This window comes from Haemorhous mexicanus, chromosome 4, assembly GCF_027477595.1.
Source record: "Haemorhous mexicanus isolate bHaeMex1 chromosome 4, bHaeMex1.pri, whole genome shotgun sequence".
Classification (NCBI taxonomy): Eukaryota; Metazoa; Chordata; class Aves; order Passeriformes; family Fringillidae; genus Haemorhous; species Haemorhous mexicanus.
The window spans coordinates 72,151,168-72,167,312 of NC_082344.1; the positions used below are offsets into that span (position 1 = coordinate 72,151,168).

The 16,145-nt window shown below is 51.3% G+C and overlaps 1 protein-coding gene and 1 long non-coding RNA gene across 2 annotated transcripts; one reads left to right on the plus strand and one right to left on the minus strand.

Annotated features, from left to right (window-relative positions):
* Positions 1–7,504: 7,504 nt before the first annotated feature.
* FOXI3 (forkhead box I3) lies at positions 7,505–10,896 on the minus strand. The gene is made up of 2 exons (XM_059845421.1): positions 10,194–10,896; positions 7,505–9,012 (listed from the first exon to the last, which is right to left on the minus strand). Exons 1-2 carry the CDS (start codon positions 10,894–10,896, stop codon positions 8,423–8,425), a joined length of 1,293 nt encoding a protein of 430 aa, XP_059701404.1. The 3' UTR covers positions 7,505–8,422.
* On the plus strand, positions 10,515–15,630 carry LOC132326771 (uncharacterized). Its single transcript, XR_009486329.1, has 3 exons — positions 10,515–10,587; positions 13,377–13,457; positions 14,209–15,630. It is a non-coding gene; the product is annotated as an uncharacterized LOC132326771 (long non-coding RNA).
* Positions 15,631–16,145: the final 515 nt, after the last annotated feature.

Below are 16,145 nucleotides of genomic sequence, written 5' to 3' on the forward strand. Positions count from 1 at the left end.
ACACTGCCTCAGCTACAGAGCCCAGCTGCTCCCCATCACTCACATGTGCCAGCAGGGAAAGTCCCCCCTGCATTTCTCATCAGCTGAGAGATCTGTCTGAAGAGATTGTGCTTTACTTTCACTTTGCTTGTGAAAGCCACAAAGCTCACATTGTCTTAACCAGGATGTAAATGTTTCCCTGGGCTTGAGGATGATCTCTGGTCCAAATGAGGGCCCTGATGAAGCTTCAGCAGGGCAAGGCCAGGGCATCTCACCACAACTGTCTCAGGAGTGATGCTCTCCTTTGCCCAGCAAAGCTTGTCCAACCTTCTGCCACTGAGACTTCTGATGGTTTTGATGCTCCTGACCAAACAATGATTTGAGCTCAGTTCCAAAACTGCTGCCCCAGGTGCTGGGGACAGTGGAGCTGCAAATGTCAGTGCACCACAGCTCTGACCTCCTGCCATCCCCAGCCAGGCTGCCCCTCACAAACAGCTGCTTCTAGGAGAACAGGAGAGCAGACTGCCTGAATAAGAAACAGTATTTCCCTGAAACCACAATCACAGAAACAATGAGGTTGGAAAAGACCCTGAGATCATCGAGTCCATCCTATGGCTGAACACCACCCTGTCAACCAGACCATGGCACTGGGTGCCACATCCAGTCTTTCCTAAAGCACCTCCAGGGACTGTGACTCCAGCACCTCTCTGGGCTGCCAGATTTTCCAGGAATGTTCTGTGGAGACTGTTTCAAAGGCTTTGCTCAAGTCCAGGCAGACGCATCCACAGCCTTCCCCCCATCCACTGGGCAGGTCACCTGGTCATAAAAGGAGATCAGGTTGGTCAGGCAGGACCTGTCTTTCCAAAACCTCTGCTGGCTGAGTCTGATCCCTTGCCTGTCCTGTATGTGCTGTGTGATCACATTCAAGATGATCTATTCAATAACCCTGGCTGGCACTGAGGTCAGGCTGACAGGCCTGTACTTCCCTGGATCCTCCTTCCAGCCCTTCTTGTGGGTTGGTGTCACATTGGCACTTCCAGCTGGGACCTCCCCAGTTGCCCAAGACTGATGATAAATGATGGAGAGGAGCTTGGTGAGCCCTTCTGCCAGCTCTCTCAGCACCCTTGGAGGGATCCCTCTCCATCCCATTGATTTGTGAGCATCTAAGTGGCTCAGCAGGCCACTGAACCCAAAAGATTTACACTTCATGAGCAGTCCTAGCAGCAGGCAAGAGAGAATACACTGATCATGCTGCATTGCTGGAAGGTGCCTGCACAGATTACAGCAGTGCATGGACAGGGATAAAATAAGCAGAGCAAAAAACTCATCAAAACTTCCTATTCCACCTCAAAGAAATTCCCCAGCAGGAGCTTTCTTTGGCCATGACAAAGGATGCCCACCTATGGATTAGGGCTGTGTCTTGCTTTGAAACCTCCTTCTCTGGTGGTCATGCTACTATTGGTAACCAGATACATGACCCCACATGACAGATGTCCCATATCTGCAGATATCCATGAATTACTGCCCTGGGGGAGTCTCAAAGCTTGGCCTAAGGTAGCTCTTCAGGCAGCTGCAGAGAGCAACTTGTCTGCTCTCATTTAGCCAGCTTTTTTTTTCTTTTTTTTTAGGGTGATACCCAATCTCCTGAATCTCCAGGGTATCTCCATCACCTGTAAGGTACCTCCTCCTCTGGCCTGCTCTGAACCTGCTGCCTGACAGCTTCATTAGATGCCCATAATCTTGACTAGAAGAACACCTACATGAGTGAAAATGTCATTTCTACCCGAGGGGAATGTAATTTATCCCCATTTGAGCATCATTCACTCTGCTAAAGGAAGCCCAAGCTTAGATCTGCTCCGTGTTCTCTTTGACTCCCTCCACTGTTTTGGAGTTGAGGCACTACCCCTGTGTCTTCCAGGATCACTCTTTGTGGAGTGGTGGGGTGAGGTGTGGGTTCTGCCACCCTCTGAACTGGCCTGGGAGGGAAATGGCCCAGCTCAGCTCTGCTAGTTACTTTAATTAGATATAAATCAGATATAAATCAGATATAAATCAGATATACATCAGATATAAATTAGATATAAATTAATCAGCCCCCCCCAAGGGTCTGAAGGCAGGTTAACCATCAGTCCTGACCTGATTTGTCACTGTTATGGCAAACGTGGATCAGATGCATGGTGAGAGCTTTGCTTTGTCAATAAATCCCAGACACAATGGGCTGCAGGGAAGGGGAAATGATCCGAGGAGCTGGGGCAGACAGAGAGACAACTTCTGCTCTCCTAGGGCAGCCAGTGCCTGCATCAGGCCTGCAACTTTCATTTCACAAATGTGCAACCTTTAGCTGCTTTTAGGTGTCCCCAGGCAGTCTCATAGCACCTGAAGTGTTTGAGAGCCTGGCTGATTATGGGTCTGCTCAAAGCCCTCTGAAGTCAGTGGGAGTCTTTCCCCTGACTGCACTGTGTTTGGGGCAGGCCCTGGATGACTATCCCTCAGGTTAGACAGTTTAATCATCCATTCAGCAGTACACAAAGCAGATCACATACACTTTTAGCCTGCATTGTCTGGTGTTATGAAACGAGAAGATTATTTGATATGATTCAGAGATAGCTCAGGTATAAAGTTAAAAAAAAAAAAAAAACACCTTTGATGTTTTACATCACACTTCAGTTATTCCTTGGGGGGCAAATTCTCGTCACCTTACCCAGGTGAATATTGCACTCAGTAATTTGGTCAAAAATGTTCAATCAACCTTCTTTTTAATGGGAAATGTTGAGGGGGGGGACAGGGGTGAAAATTCAGCTTGATGGAGATTTCTGCCAAACAAGACAAAAAAAGAAAAGGTAAATCCATGTTTTCCTTCTTTCAGCAATTGGGAAAAAAAAAAAAAGAATAATTAGTTTTGAAGGGATTTTCTAACAGGGCAATAAAACCAGTCTTTTCACTCTCCAAAAACTAAGGAGAAATATCAATTTCCCAATTATTGCAGTCCCCATCTGGCACAGCTATTTCTAGCTGAGGTGTCAGCCATCCACGGATTATCAGGCCTGATTCTCATCTTGACTCTTTTTGGTCAAGCTACAAAATGAGTTTTTGTCCCTCTTATTTTGTGTGCTATCAGAACAACACTGGCAGCACCAGCTTCCATTTTTGAGCTGGGCAGAATTAGGTACATCACACTCAGAGTCAGGTGAGTTCTGCAGGGTTTGCAGGGCCTTATCTCAAGAAGTCTGATGAAGTTTTTTTTTATCTCAAGAAACACAGAGAGGGCAAGAACAGGGATACCTGTTTACAACGCTGCTGTATCATTTGAACTATTCCTTAAAATTTTTGGGGAAAATCACCATTAAAAAAAAAAAAAAAAAAAAGAGGCAATAAAACGTCCTGTACAGGCAACAACACACCGCGGCCAAATTCCCCGGACTTGGTGGGCGACAGGGGCAAATCAAAGGCTCCACCTTCAGAGGAGCACAAACCACAGCCCCCGGCCAGTGGCGGTAATTGAAGCCCCGCTCGTGCAGGAGTTGGCGGGCGATGAAACCCAGCGCGGATGGCTCCGTTCTGCCTCCGGGATCCCCTCCCAGCGCCCCGCAAGCGGGGCTGCTGCTGGGGCGGGGGGTTCAGCTCCCCTGGCACGGCTGAGCCCTTTGTTGGGGGAGCTGGGTCTCCTCTAGGGGACGGGCCCGATCCAGCTGTGCTGGCAGAGCCCTGGCCCTGCGGCAGCTCAAGTGCAGACCTGCCCTGGGTGGGTGCCTGGCCCAGCCTTGGCGGGCAGCGCGGGAAGGGCAGCGCTGAGCGGAGGGGAACGACCCCGTGCTGGAGAAATGTCACCCCCAGGAGCCAGCAAGTGGCTGTGTTACTGATCCAGCCTCTGGACTGCGCTTCTTTTCCAGCGGGGAATGCCTTTTTTAGGGGTTTGTGCAAACCCAGGGCACCACAGGGAATATTTCTCTGTCTGCTCTGGGGTGCCCTGTCCCGTAGGAGAGCACTGACTTTCACCCTCATTCATGGAGAAAGTTTCCTGAACTTCAGGATAGACCAGAATCCACAAAAGTGGGGAATAGATTCTAGAGAGAAGTGTAGGTGTAGCACTTGGGGAGAAATTTAGGTTTGGGCATTTTTAGTATGTTGTGGATGGAAGCAAGATGGAGGGCACAGGGTGTCATCCTGGGTTTCTTCTTCATGCTTCTTCCTTCTTCTCCATGGGTTTGGGTGGCATTTTGTAATTAGGCAGAAAAGTCCCCATTGTGGGCTCTGTGGGATCAGTTATTGGGTTAAAAAGGAAAACAATCCAGGTGTCAGTTCTTAATTGGATAGTTTAGTCTAAAAGTCCTTGTAGCAAGAGATTGTTGGCCATTTTGTGCCTTCTAATGAAAGGCTGCAGGACTCACAGTAGTGAGACTGTTTCACTGATAAGAAATAACAAACACCTGAGTCTGAACACAAACTACTGTCTCAAGTGCCTTCAATCCAGACCCAGAGAAACCCACAGCTGGGACCCCCACAAAAGCTGTGTGTGCTGGGAGGGTGGCAGAGGTACCAGGCAGCTGAATTTGCAGTCATCAGCACACCCACGGTTTCACACGGTTGGGGAGGCCTTAAAAAGAGTGGAGAAAACAAGCAAAGATGAGACTTCTTGTGATGTAGCCCCACATTTCTCTTCAGAGAGAAAAGCAAGGCACAATTCTTCCCAAGAATATTTCTTGGTTTCACACTCTCTGAACATCAGAGAAAGAAAATGCAATTATTATCATTTGCTGTGTCTGTTTTTATGCAAAAGTAGAAAGCAAGATGGAGATGGGTTACCCAAAGTGATGGAGTTTTGTTTTCTTGGCCTATCAGGGCCAAGCTGTGTGTTTGTGTCGGGACTGCTGGGTGATAGTCATGAGATTCAGTGCAAGGTGTGCAGTTGTGTGCAAGGCTGAGTGCTTGACAGATTCAGTTTTAGATGTATAGAATAATATAGTAAAATAAAGTCATTAATTCTTCTGGTATCAGTGAAGTCAGATGCACCATTCTCTCTCCTGTGGTCGGGGTTCCCAGCACAGCTATATTGTGATGTTTAACTTTAGTGACCAGCAGCTGGAATCCGTGGGCTACCAGCTAATTGTGCTTGACATCACTGCTCCCCTAGAGCCAGACGTTCTGTGAGGGGCTGGTTATGGAGTGATCCCCACACATCTGCCGGAGCACAGAGGATGGAGGCCGGCAGTTGGAGCCTTTCTCCTAGGGAAGGACAATCCTGGGCTGATTTCCCTGGCAGCCGGCTATGCCCCGGGCTTCTGGGCCATCACCTGGGTCATCTCCTCCAGCTGGGGAGAGGCTCATTGTCATGGAGAACTGCCCAATCCAGGCATGGCCTTGGCATTTATAGGGGACTGGGGACTCTCAGGGTGGGACAGCAGCCTAATTGCCTTTGTCTTCCCCCTCCCTCAGTCGGGGAGTCTCAGCAAATCCCTAAACCCATGACAAAAGCCCTGCTGCTTTTAACTGCCTTTCATTAAACTCAATCCTCTTGCCCTCCCTCTCCCAAGATTTGCTAAAAGAAGCCTCTTTCAATGGCAAAAGGAAATCTAAAAGGCTGCCATTAGCTCCTTCACTGTCTCCTCTGCAGACTGGGTGCCTATTGCTGAAATCTGCTCTCAAGTGTCCCTTGAGCATCCCGGGGCAGCTCCTCCGGAGGAGAGGCCACATTCCCTGGCTCCACCTAAGGATGTGCTTTCCCTGGGAGAAGCAGGCTCTGGACAGGTGCACTGGGGACAGTCAGACCTGCCAAAACCTCCCTTGAGCCCATCACCATCCCTCAGGAGCAGGCCTGGAGCACTGTGGTGGGTGAGCCCTTATCTGACTCTGCTCTGGCACAGAACCTGGCAGGTTCTGGCTGTGCCCCTGCCAAATGAAGTGACACAAACCCTGTTGAGCCATGGCACACACTGCCAGGTGCAGGCCACCCTGCAATACAAATTTGTCATATTTGGGATCCTCCAGAGCAAAAGTTTATGGGTACTGTGCAGAAACACATGATGGAAGTGGGAACGTGAATTTGCCATTGGTTCTCCATCCTCAAACACTTATAGGTAATGCCTGCAGAGACATAGCTGATGGAAGAGGGTGAATTTAAAAAAATCTGAGTGGAAGAACATGAGCTGGACACACATGAGTGTCCTGCATTGGCTCAATGCTTGCCAAGGTCTGAGAGCAGGCTGGCAGAGGGGAGAAGGGGTGCAATGGTCACTTAGATACACAAGTCTGCAGTTCCTGCTTACTTAGGGACTGGATCTTTATCTTTCAGAGGTGTTGGGAATCCCTCCACTGCTCTTAGATCAAACTCCAAAGAAAGCTATTCCACATCTGGTGGGATTGAAGCAGGGCAAGACTGACCACCTTGTCCTTTTCCTAGTGTTACTCTGCCCTTTCCCTCCCATTATCGCTGCCACTGCATCACCCGAGATGGAATTAAAATCAGGAGGAATTACCCCTAAAGCCAGGAAGATGGTATCTGTGCTGGGAAGGGGCGAGGGGGAGGGGGGAGAAGGAGTTGCCACCCGCCCACTGGTCCCAGCGATTGCAAAAGGGATTGGCCAGTGCCGGGGCAAGTACTTGGTCCCGATCCCAAGCACATGGAAGTCATCTGATGTTTCGTCATGGCTTCATTATATTTTGGATCAGACCAGCGGTTTGTCTTGCATCACTGCCCTGTACGTTCTGCAGGTAGCCTGTGCTCAGGCGCTGCCAACTGCTCTGTGCTGTGAATAGCCCGCAGGGATGGCCCTAAATCACGGCACATGCCTGGGTGTTAAACAGCTGCAATTGCACATTCCTCATGAAGGCACCTACATTTATGCTCTTTCATTGTGGATGCTACATTCCTCATGAGAACACCTACATTTATCCTCTTTCATTGTGGATGCTACATTCCTCATGAGAACACCTACATTTATGCTCTATCTGCACACAGCCCCCCACAACAGCTCCTGAACACGGCAGGAATGAGGGGGTGTAGTGCAATGGTTACTGGATGATGGATTCTCCTTTCCCAGCAGCAGGAAATCAGGAAGGGTTCCCAAGAGTGCTTCCTGGCCCTCTGGATGACTGGTCCCAGCTCTTCACTGGCCGACAGTGTAAGCAGGTGCAATCCCATTAGAGAAATTGATTTGCAGAATGGACTGAGCCTCCTGCTAGCTGGCACCACGCTGAACCAGTCCTGCCTCTTTTACTGTTGAAAGTTTTTAATTTTTTTTTTTACCAAACCAGTCTGAAAAAGGACAGTTGGGATTTCAGAGCGTTGAGAAAAACAAACAAACAAAACCGACATAGTGCCCACACTGCACAGTGAGACTGCAAGAAACTGCACACCAGCTCAGATGTGTCTCCTTTGGGAGCAAAGCAGGTTTTTTCCCACCCTACTGCACAGATGAAATTGTTCATTAATTTTTACACCTTTTATCCTAAATGATGTGAAAGAAAAACCTGTCTCCCACAGAGTTTTAAAATACTTCAAACATACCGATGAACAACCAGGTCAATATCTAACAATTGTTAATATTTTATTCCCAACAGCTGTTCAGCCTGAAAAGTTTCAGTAATACACTAAAAACAAAAACAAAACCAACAAAAAAACCAAATAAAACAACGAAAAGGGGGGAAACAAAGTAAAATAAACTTTAACAAAGTTTAAAACACATTATAAATAAGTACAGCTCCAGAGCATAATTTACAAATATAAAACCACATAGAAACCTATGTACAGAAGAGTTACATTACGTACAAATATGTATAAAAATACCCCAGTGTTTATTCTTGTGCTAAAGCTGCGTGGCTAGAGTTATCTTTGGTACTAAGCTCAGGGAAAGAAGATTGTTTTACAAGACACAGCCCTGCTGTACAATATGCCAGACACAGGAAGACCCTCTGCGAATTTGAGGAGGTTTTGGGTGGGTGTTTATACAGGGTGTTCCCCCCGTGCATTGCATACTGCAGGATCAGGGCACAAGCAAGGGCTTACAGAGGCAATTGCTGGCAGAAGAGGTTTTTTAATACGTTGTACAAGGCACTTCATAAGAAATCTCTTCATTTTTTTTTCCCTGTTCTCTTCTAAGACTCACTGGATGGCTACGCTTGACTCTTGCCAATACCACTTTATGGCTATGGTTTTTAAACTTCTTGTTCTACATTCAGGATTAGAAACCTCTGAAAACAATAATTCAGTTCACGCCTGCAGAATTTAGATGGCAAACCATCTACACCACCTAACGTTTTCCTAGATGGGGAAAAAAACATTGCATCTGCCTTCTGCTGGTGCTTGAGGGGTGTTCTTATTTCGAAAGGTGAGAAGATCAGTCTTCCTGGAAGAACTCCTGGGAAGTGTCCACGTTGAAATGCTGTTTGCAAAAGCTCATGGTCCAACTCCCTTTCCCTTTGCAGCGCTGGCTGGCTGCCCCAGCACCTACACCTCTGTCCCATCCCGTGTGTAGATGAGGCTATTGACTGTGAAGTTGTAGTAGTGGTTGTACTGGGCTCCCTGGCTGCCGCTGCTGGGGTGGAAGGAGCTGTAGTAGGCAGGGGAAGGTCCCGCGACCCGCTGCAGCTGGTCTGGGGAAGGCACCTCCTGAGAAGAGTTGCTGGAAGGGGTGAAAGTGCCACTGCTCAGCTGTCCAGCAGAGAAGTTCCTGTGATGCAGGTCACTGCTGAGACCCCCCGTCAGCCGGCTGCCTCCGCCGCTCAGGGAGCTCATGCCGCTGAAGAAGGTGCTGAGACAGCTGGGCGTGGATGAAATGATACTGGAGGGAGAGGAGCTTTTGGGATGGTCCCTGGCAGAGGGTGAGGGGTCCAGCTCTGGGGGTGGGCTGTTTCCACATGGTTTGCCTGTGGCTGGGATGGGTCGCTCTTCCTCAGCCTTCAGGCCCCCCAGAGAAGAGGCCGCAGAGGCAGCCGCGGGCGCGTTGGGCTCGGAGCGCCGCTTGCGTTTGCGACGGAAGTTCCCGTTGTCAAACATCTTCTCACAGTTGGGGTCTAAGGTCCAGTAGTTTCCCTTCCCTGGTGGAAAACAGGAGACACAAGAGAAAAAGTCAACTTCTGTGACAGCGAGCCCTGCTGCTGACAGATAAGAAGCATCCGTGTCTTGTCCACCTGGCACAGAGCCCCCATCCCTCCTGCACCTGCTCCTCCTCCCTCTGTTGTCCAGTACATGGACCCAAAACCTGTCTCCAGGACATTTTCACCTCCATCCCTCCAATGCCCAAGTGAACCTTAAGACCACATAGAAGAGAACCTCCCCATCCTAAAGCACAAACAGATCTGCACCTGTACCTCCAACCTGGCTAAAGAGAACGTGAAGAGGGGCTCCCCTTGCTCTGGCTGCCTCACAGAAGCTGGGCCACTTACAGCCGTCTCAACAGTGGTGACAAGGCAGTGCCCGGGCCACGGCTCATGGAAAAGCTGATGGAGAGGCAGGCTGGCACACTCAGGCACTCCGAGGGGACGGCAGACCAACAGCACTGAGCTTGCTTGTTCGCAGGGGCTGCAAACAAGCTGCCCCTCGCACAAGCGTTGGTGCGGGGTACTGTGGTGGCATCAGCTGTCCCCACTCGCCTCCTGCCCATGGCCGGGACGGGCGCAGTGACCCCACAAGGTCCCGAGCGGCTCCAGCCCGGCACGTCCCGGCACCGCCGGGCCGGACCAGCGCTGTCCGGGCGCGCCTCCGCCCACTCCCGGGCACCGGCTGCGCCCCGGGGCCGGCCCGGGCAGCGGCGGGCAGGGAGGGGACTCGTGAATCACGGGCCGAAGGAACCGGGCCTTGCACAACCGGCGCTCCCGGGCTGCTCGGGGAGGGGGCGAGGGCTGGGGCCGGCCGGCCCCCGCCTACACCTCCCGCGGGGCAGCGCCGGGCCGGGCTGGGCGAAAGGGAATGGACACATCACAGAGCCCGGGTCAGGGGACGGGGAAGCGCGGTCCCATCACTGCGCTGGCCCCCGAGGGGACGCGCAGCGCGGTCCCGTCACAACATCCAATTAGAAAGGATGGAGAAACGCGGGCTCATCACTGCGCTGGCCCAGGGGGGACGCGGAGCGCGGTGTCGGGACAGCGCCCAACTAGAAGGGGACAGGGGACCCGCCGGCCACGGGTTCGCTGCCGTCCCACTCTGACGGCGGTGCCGGTGTCCGCAGCCGCCGTTCCCCGCTGCCCAGCCATCCCTCCCGCCCGGCGCGGCACCTCACCGGGGTCGTCCTCGTCGCGGGGCACCTTGCGGAAGCAGTCGTTGAGGCTGAGGTTGTGGCGGATGCTGTTCTGCCACCCGGCCTTGCTGCGCTTGTAGAAGGGGAAGTTCTCGGCCACGTACTGGTAGATGTGGCTGAGGGTGAGCTTCCTCTCGGGTGCGCTCTGGATGGCCATGGCGATCAGCGCCGAGTACGAGTAGGGCGGCCGCACCAGCTTCAGCAGCTCCTCCTGGCTGGCCAGGCTGAGCCAGCTCAGCTCCGCGCCGCCCGCCGACGGCGAGCCGGGCGCCGGGGGCGAGCCCACGAGCTGCCCGCCCCGCGAGCAGCCGTATGAGGCGGGCGGCAGGAAGGGCGCGGCGGCGGCGGCGGCGGCGGCGCCGGGCGGGCCCTGCAGGTAGGGCGCGGGGCTGTTCATGCCCCACAGGTAGCCGGCGTTGGCGGGAGCCCCGTAGTCCCCCAGCGCGTACCCGCCCGCCCGCTGCCCCGAGGAGGCGGCGGCGGCGGCAGCGGCGGCGGCGGCCGCGGCGGCGGCGGCGGCGGCGCCGGGCGGGTGAAGGCTGGGCTGGGGGTAGACGCTGAAGTTCTCGCTGCAGTACACGGCCATGTCGGGGGCTTCCTGCGCGCTGCGGGGCTGCGGGGGCGCGGGGGCGGCCGCCGGCGCCGAGGCTCTGGGCTGCGCCTGCTGCAACTCACCGGCGCTCATAATCCCTGGCCATGCGGCGCTCCCCCCCGCTCCCGTGCTCTCCCGGCGACACCCCCCGCCCCGCGGCCCCGGTGGCCCTAGACCAAAAACTCCCGGGGGGCTGCGGCGCGGCGCCCTTATAGGCGCTGCCGTGCGCCCGGACTCCCCGCCCGCGGCCGGGGCCGGGGCTGGGCGGGCGGCGGCGGCGCGCAGGGAGCAGCCAGTAGCGCGGCTCGGCGGCGGCCGGGGAGGCGGAGGGGGGCAAGGCCGGGCCCCGAGAGCGGCGATGGGGGAGGGACCGGCGGGGGAGCTGCGGGAGGCGCCAGGGATTTGGCTCCCGGCAGCGCGGGGGCAGCATCTCCGAGCCGGACCCACCCCCCCCCCCCCCCGTGCTGTGCCCGTTCCCCCCCCTTGCCGACCTGGGGGTCTCTCTCGGTGCTGCCCGGTCGCCCCCGCACCGGTCGCGCCCTCCCCGGAGCTGTCCCGGCGCTCTGGGATGCCATCCCGCTTTCCCACGGATGCGATCGCCCCCGATCCCTTCGGCGCCGCATCGCTGCGGTTCCCCCGACGGGAGCGCCAAGGGAGGAATTCGCTTAAACTCTGTTCTTGAAGTGTAGTTTTGCCGCCCGTCTCCCAACAGCCGTGGCTGAGATCGCCGTTCATTAATTTTGGATAAGGAATTGCTCGAAATTAAACAAACAAACCCCGCCGGTGTCTTCGCTCGTACCGCGGGCTGAACGGGCTGGCGTTTAGTGAATAAAAGTTATTTTCGTCTTAGTGATCCGGGGCAGCCTGAACGGAAAGCGCATCCTTTTACAGAGAAAAAGCTCTCGGTGTTCGTAACGATCCCGACAGCCAGGATCTACACAGGGGCCAGCTCCGACAAATCTTCTGGTCCGGGGCAAAGCACACGTGTAACAACAAAAATACCGTCAGTAGTGCGAGATGATTTAGAGACTTTGTCTAAATACCAGGCACATGAGATGTACATTTGATTTCCCGTTCTTAAATGGAGTTGTTATTCAGTTTTCTGCTGGTAAAAAAGCCAAAAAATGCCCTTTCCAGGTGTATACACGACGCACTCTCTGCAAGCGCCGGGTGTCTTGGTCTGACAACAGGATTTGGGGCGGAGAGGAGGGTTTGGGAAAAGTCTTTGCATTTTATGTCTTCCATAAAATAGTTATAAAAGCACGTGTAAACCACTGAAGCTTTCCCGAGCTGACTTCAATCCCAAATTTTCATCCCCTGCGTGATTTGAGCAGGGATATAATAGCCGAAGGATTTTCAACTTTGTATTTCGTTTTAAAACAAATGAACAAACGGTTTTTGAGACAGAAAAGAACTGAAAAGTGTCTGATTTAAAGAATTAGGATTTGGGTTTTTCTCCTTTAATCATAAAGAGAAATGTTCGGGGGCTTTGTTGGTTTTTTTTTTTTGTTGTTGTTGTTGTTGTTTTCTTGGGTTTTTGTGTGTGTGCGTGTGTGTGTTTTTTTTTTTTCCTGTTGTTATTTTGTTGCTGTCATTGTTGCTTTTGCTGATTTTATTTTGCATCCCTTGGGAAAAGAGCTTCCCGTGTGTATTTGGATACCCAGAATGGCAGGAGAAAAGTTTACATTACGTTTCACAAGGCGCCTTTTCCCTTCTCAGCTTCCTTCTCTTTAAGATTTATAAGAGCTCCTCATCTTTTTTAGAGCAGGGTCGCGCTGGAAAATGCCGGTTTGAAGTCCAACAGGACAACAGGCATCCAAAGGAAGCAGTTTACAGAGAAACCACAGCTGGAAAGGACATTTTAAGGACAAGAAACGGGTAGACTTTTAAAAAGCAATTTCCCTCTGAGTCTGAAGAGCCAAGCCGAAAATATTATTTTCTAAAATTACAGCAAATCTGTGTTTTTCCGTTTGGCCAAAACTCCCGCGATCGTTGCAGCAGGGAGAGGAGCAGTCAGTGGTATCTCCGTATCGCTCGAAATTGAGGTTTTTGCTCCAGGGATTTGATGTTTTTGGGCAAAGGCAGAGCCATCTAGAGGAGCAGCCCGGCTATGGCGAGGTGGGGAAGGCAGTTTCCCTCCCAGGCATGGGGTGCTGCCTTGGAGCTTCCCTTAGCTGATTTCTCTGCCTCCAACAAAGGAAACAGGTTAGAAAATAATGCTGAATTAGCTCTAATAAAAACGCGTGTCCTCAGAAAACTCCAGCTTGCTTTACCAAATAGTAAGGAATGTGAAACAAAAATAGCTTTAGAGAGGTTATTACATAGCTGGGATGGCATGGATATACAAACCAACACTTAATTTAAAGAGTGGAGAGAATAAAGCTTTGATGCTGTGACGGCTGTAAAAACATTTAATTTTCTTAATGCATTTATCCTGCAAGTAGCATGCAGGGTTGCCTCGAAACATCATCAGCTCTCAGTACAGACCTGTTGCTGCTCCCTTCTGCCAAGGCATGAGGAGAGCATGAAGAGATCCAGCACTCTCTGCTCTCTAAATGCTGCTTTTTTTCTAGAGAGCTCTGGGAGACCTTTGCAGAACCACACCGGGGAGCTGGCAAGAGATGATGAAACACCAAACTGAAATCAGTTTCAAGGTAGGAGTCTGAGGCTACTGTCCCATCTCTGGGAGCAGATTTGGGGCTGGGTTTCAGCAGCTTTGTTGGCTCTGTGAGTGGGCAGTGAGGTGTGCTGGCTAGAGGAGCCTGTGGCACCTCGAGCTGGGCTGAGCTGTATCCCCAGCCAGCTGGGGTTAAGTGCAAACCTCTCCAGCCAGCTGCCTTGGAAAGTGTTTCCAGGCTTCCCAAGTGCTGCAGGAGAGCAGGATCCTCCCCATCCTTGCCTGGTGCTGTCCCCACCGTTGGCTCAGGTGCTGTGCCTGTCCTTGTCATGCACACACACTTTTCTCCCTGCAGGAAGACACTGCCTGTGCCTCTGGGGCTCTGCTCCTCTGAACATGTAGGTACAGGCTCCACTTTCCTGGTGGATCTCAGGTGTGTGTGCAGCTGAACACAGAAGCCTGAAAATGCTTCAGAGCTGAGCAGTGGGAAAAGATAGCTGCACCGAGCTGGACCTCTCTTCATTTCCCAGGGATGCTGAGCTCTAGGACAGGGTGTGTGTTGGGGGAACAGAACACAATAGCCCATATTGGCTTCTCTTGCCTTTGCCAGGAGGATAGAGAAGCCAGGACCCCTTCAAATGGCTCCAGATCTCCGCAGGTTTGTTTTGTTTTGGCTGCATTTGCAATCTGAGTCTCGCTCTTTCCCCAGGGCTGGTGAGGAGCAAGGTGGTGACTCCGTGGTCCACATAAAATCTGCTCAGTAAAAATTCTTTTCTGTCTTTCTCCAGAGTGATCAGTGAAATTGGGAATGAGTTCTTCATCCTCAGAGGCAAGATGGAAAAAAATATCTTTTCTCTTGAAGTACTCCAGCGTCTCCATGCTCAAGAACAATAAGGAATTGACTAAGAGCAGCTCAAATTAAATTTAAGATCTAGTATCCCTCTCTTCCTTAGAGCCAAGCATTTTTCTCCCTATTCCTCCCAATAATATGCTAATGTAACATCTCTTTTTTTCACTCAACCCTTGATTTGTCCTGCAAATGGCTAACAGAGAATATCTGGTGGTGTGCAATAGATGTTTTGCTGCTGTGAATTTGGGAGGGGTGTTCTGTGTATGTGTATACAGGTTAAAGTAATTTTAGTCCCTTACCTAAGGACAATGATGTATATTCCTCCCTCTCTGTATCTGGTCATCTACTGGACTGAAGTTCTGACACTCTAATTTTGCCAGCTCTCCTTATGATGAGATCAGAGGTTTTCAAACCTTTTCTTGATTTTTCAGACTCTACCATGTTTCCTGGGGAGGTGTCCTCATCCCACCGTGTTCAGGCTACCCACAACAGGCTTGGTTTGGTTGTGTTTAACACAGTCTCTGTTAAACTCTGCAGGCTGCAAACCGAGGGTTTAAGTTTTGGATTATTTATATTAATATTTTCTCAGTCAGTGCTGTGTTGCTGAGTGTCATGGAGCCACAAAACAAGGGGTAAATCATAGTTCATCACAAGCTAGATTGGTGCAGCACTTTAGGCTGCTGGGAGCAAATCCTGGTTGAAAGGAGCAGTGTCTGCTCTGTGTCCACTTCTCCCTGGTTTTTGTGGCTGCTGTGCTCTCACAAGTGTTTCTGTGGCTGACTGGAGCACTAATCCAGTTTGAGAAGAACACCCTCTTCCCAATCCTTTTCTTTCCCCTCAGGTTAGCTTTAGCCTGGGCCTGCCTAGCCCCTTCCTGAGTGAGAGCTTGTTAGAGACTGATTAGCTGAAGTTTGATAAAAGCTTCATTGTTTGCAACCCCTGTAAAGTACCCAGAGCTGTGCTCCCACAAGGAGTGGGATTAAACAGACACCTCCGGAGTGAGACAGTTGCAAGTGGGAATTTCAGAGTTTTGAGGGACTGAGGGATGTGGCCAGGCTTCAGTAGCTCTGTGTATCAGAAGTGATTTCACCAAAACTGGGAAAGAAGCCTGATTTTTGTGTTTTGGGGGGGAAAGGAACCTGGTGGGAGACAGAAGGAAGTCACCTGTTTGTGGCTGGATTAAGCACACGCTCCAGGGGTTTGGAAACACGTTTGCAGAAGTTCTCAGCACCCTGCATTCCTCCAGCCTCTCCTCAGGCTTAAGATTCATAAAAAGTATTTTAAAATCCCCACTCTGATCATACGAATTTAATCCTTCCTTGTTTTATTTTTCCAACAGTAAAAAAGTCCACTTTTCAGGCAGTGAGGTGTGCCTGACTTGGTACTGTTGGGTTGTGTCTTTTCTGGGAGGAATGTTAACCAAGGGGCTCCTTCCCTCCTGCCTAGAGCAAGAAATTGACCTGGGCTGAAATAAAGCATCTCTGGGCTTTTTGTGTGTAATGGGATATTTGAAATGGAGCTTGGTGCTCTGGGCTGGTTATTCTATAAGGATCACTCCTGTAGGGTAAGGTAAAGGGCAAAATCTTTTGGTCCTAATTCATTTGAATGAGCCACCCCCACTCTGGAATGAGTAAGAGAAACAGAAAAACATAAATTTATGGTCAGCTAAGGTAAAAATAATCAAAACTATTGGTAGATAAAGGCAGTGGCTGCCATCACCACCACCACAAGGAAATGGACGAGTATTAAATTAGAATTTCTTTTCCATGTTTGTCTGGGGCAGAAAAAAGCAGATAGTGTGTTAGTTTCGGGTACTGGCAAAAGAAGATTTTGGGCTCCATTAATAACTAGGGATTATGTTAAATAGCAGCCACA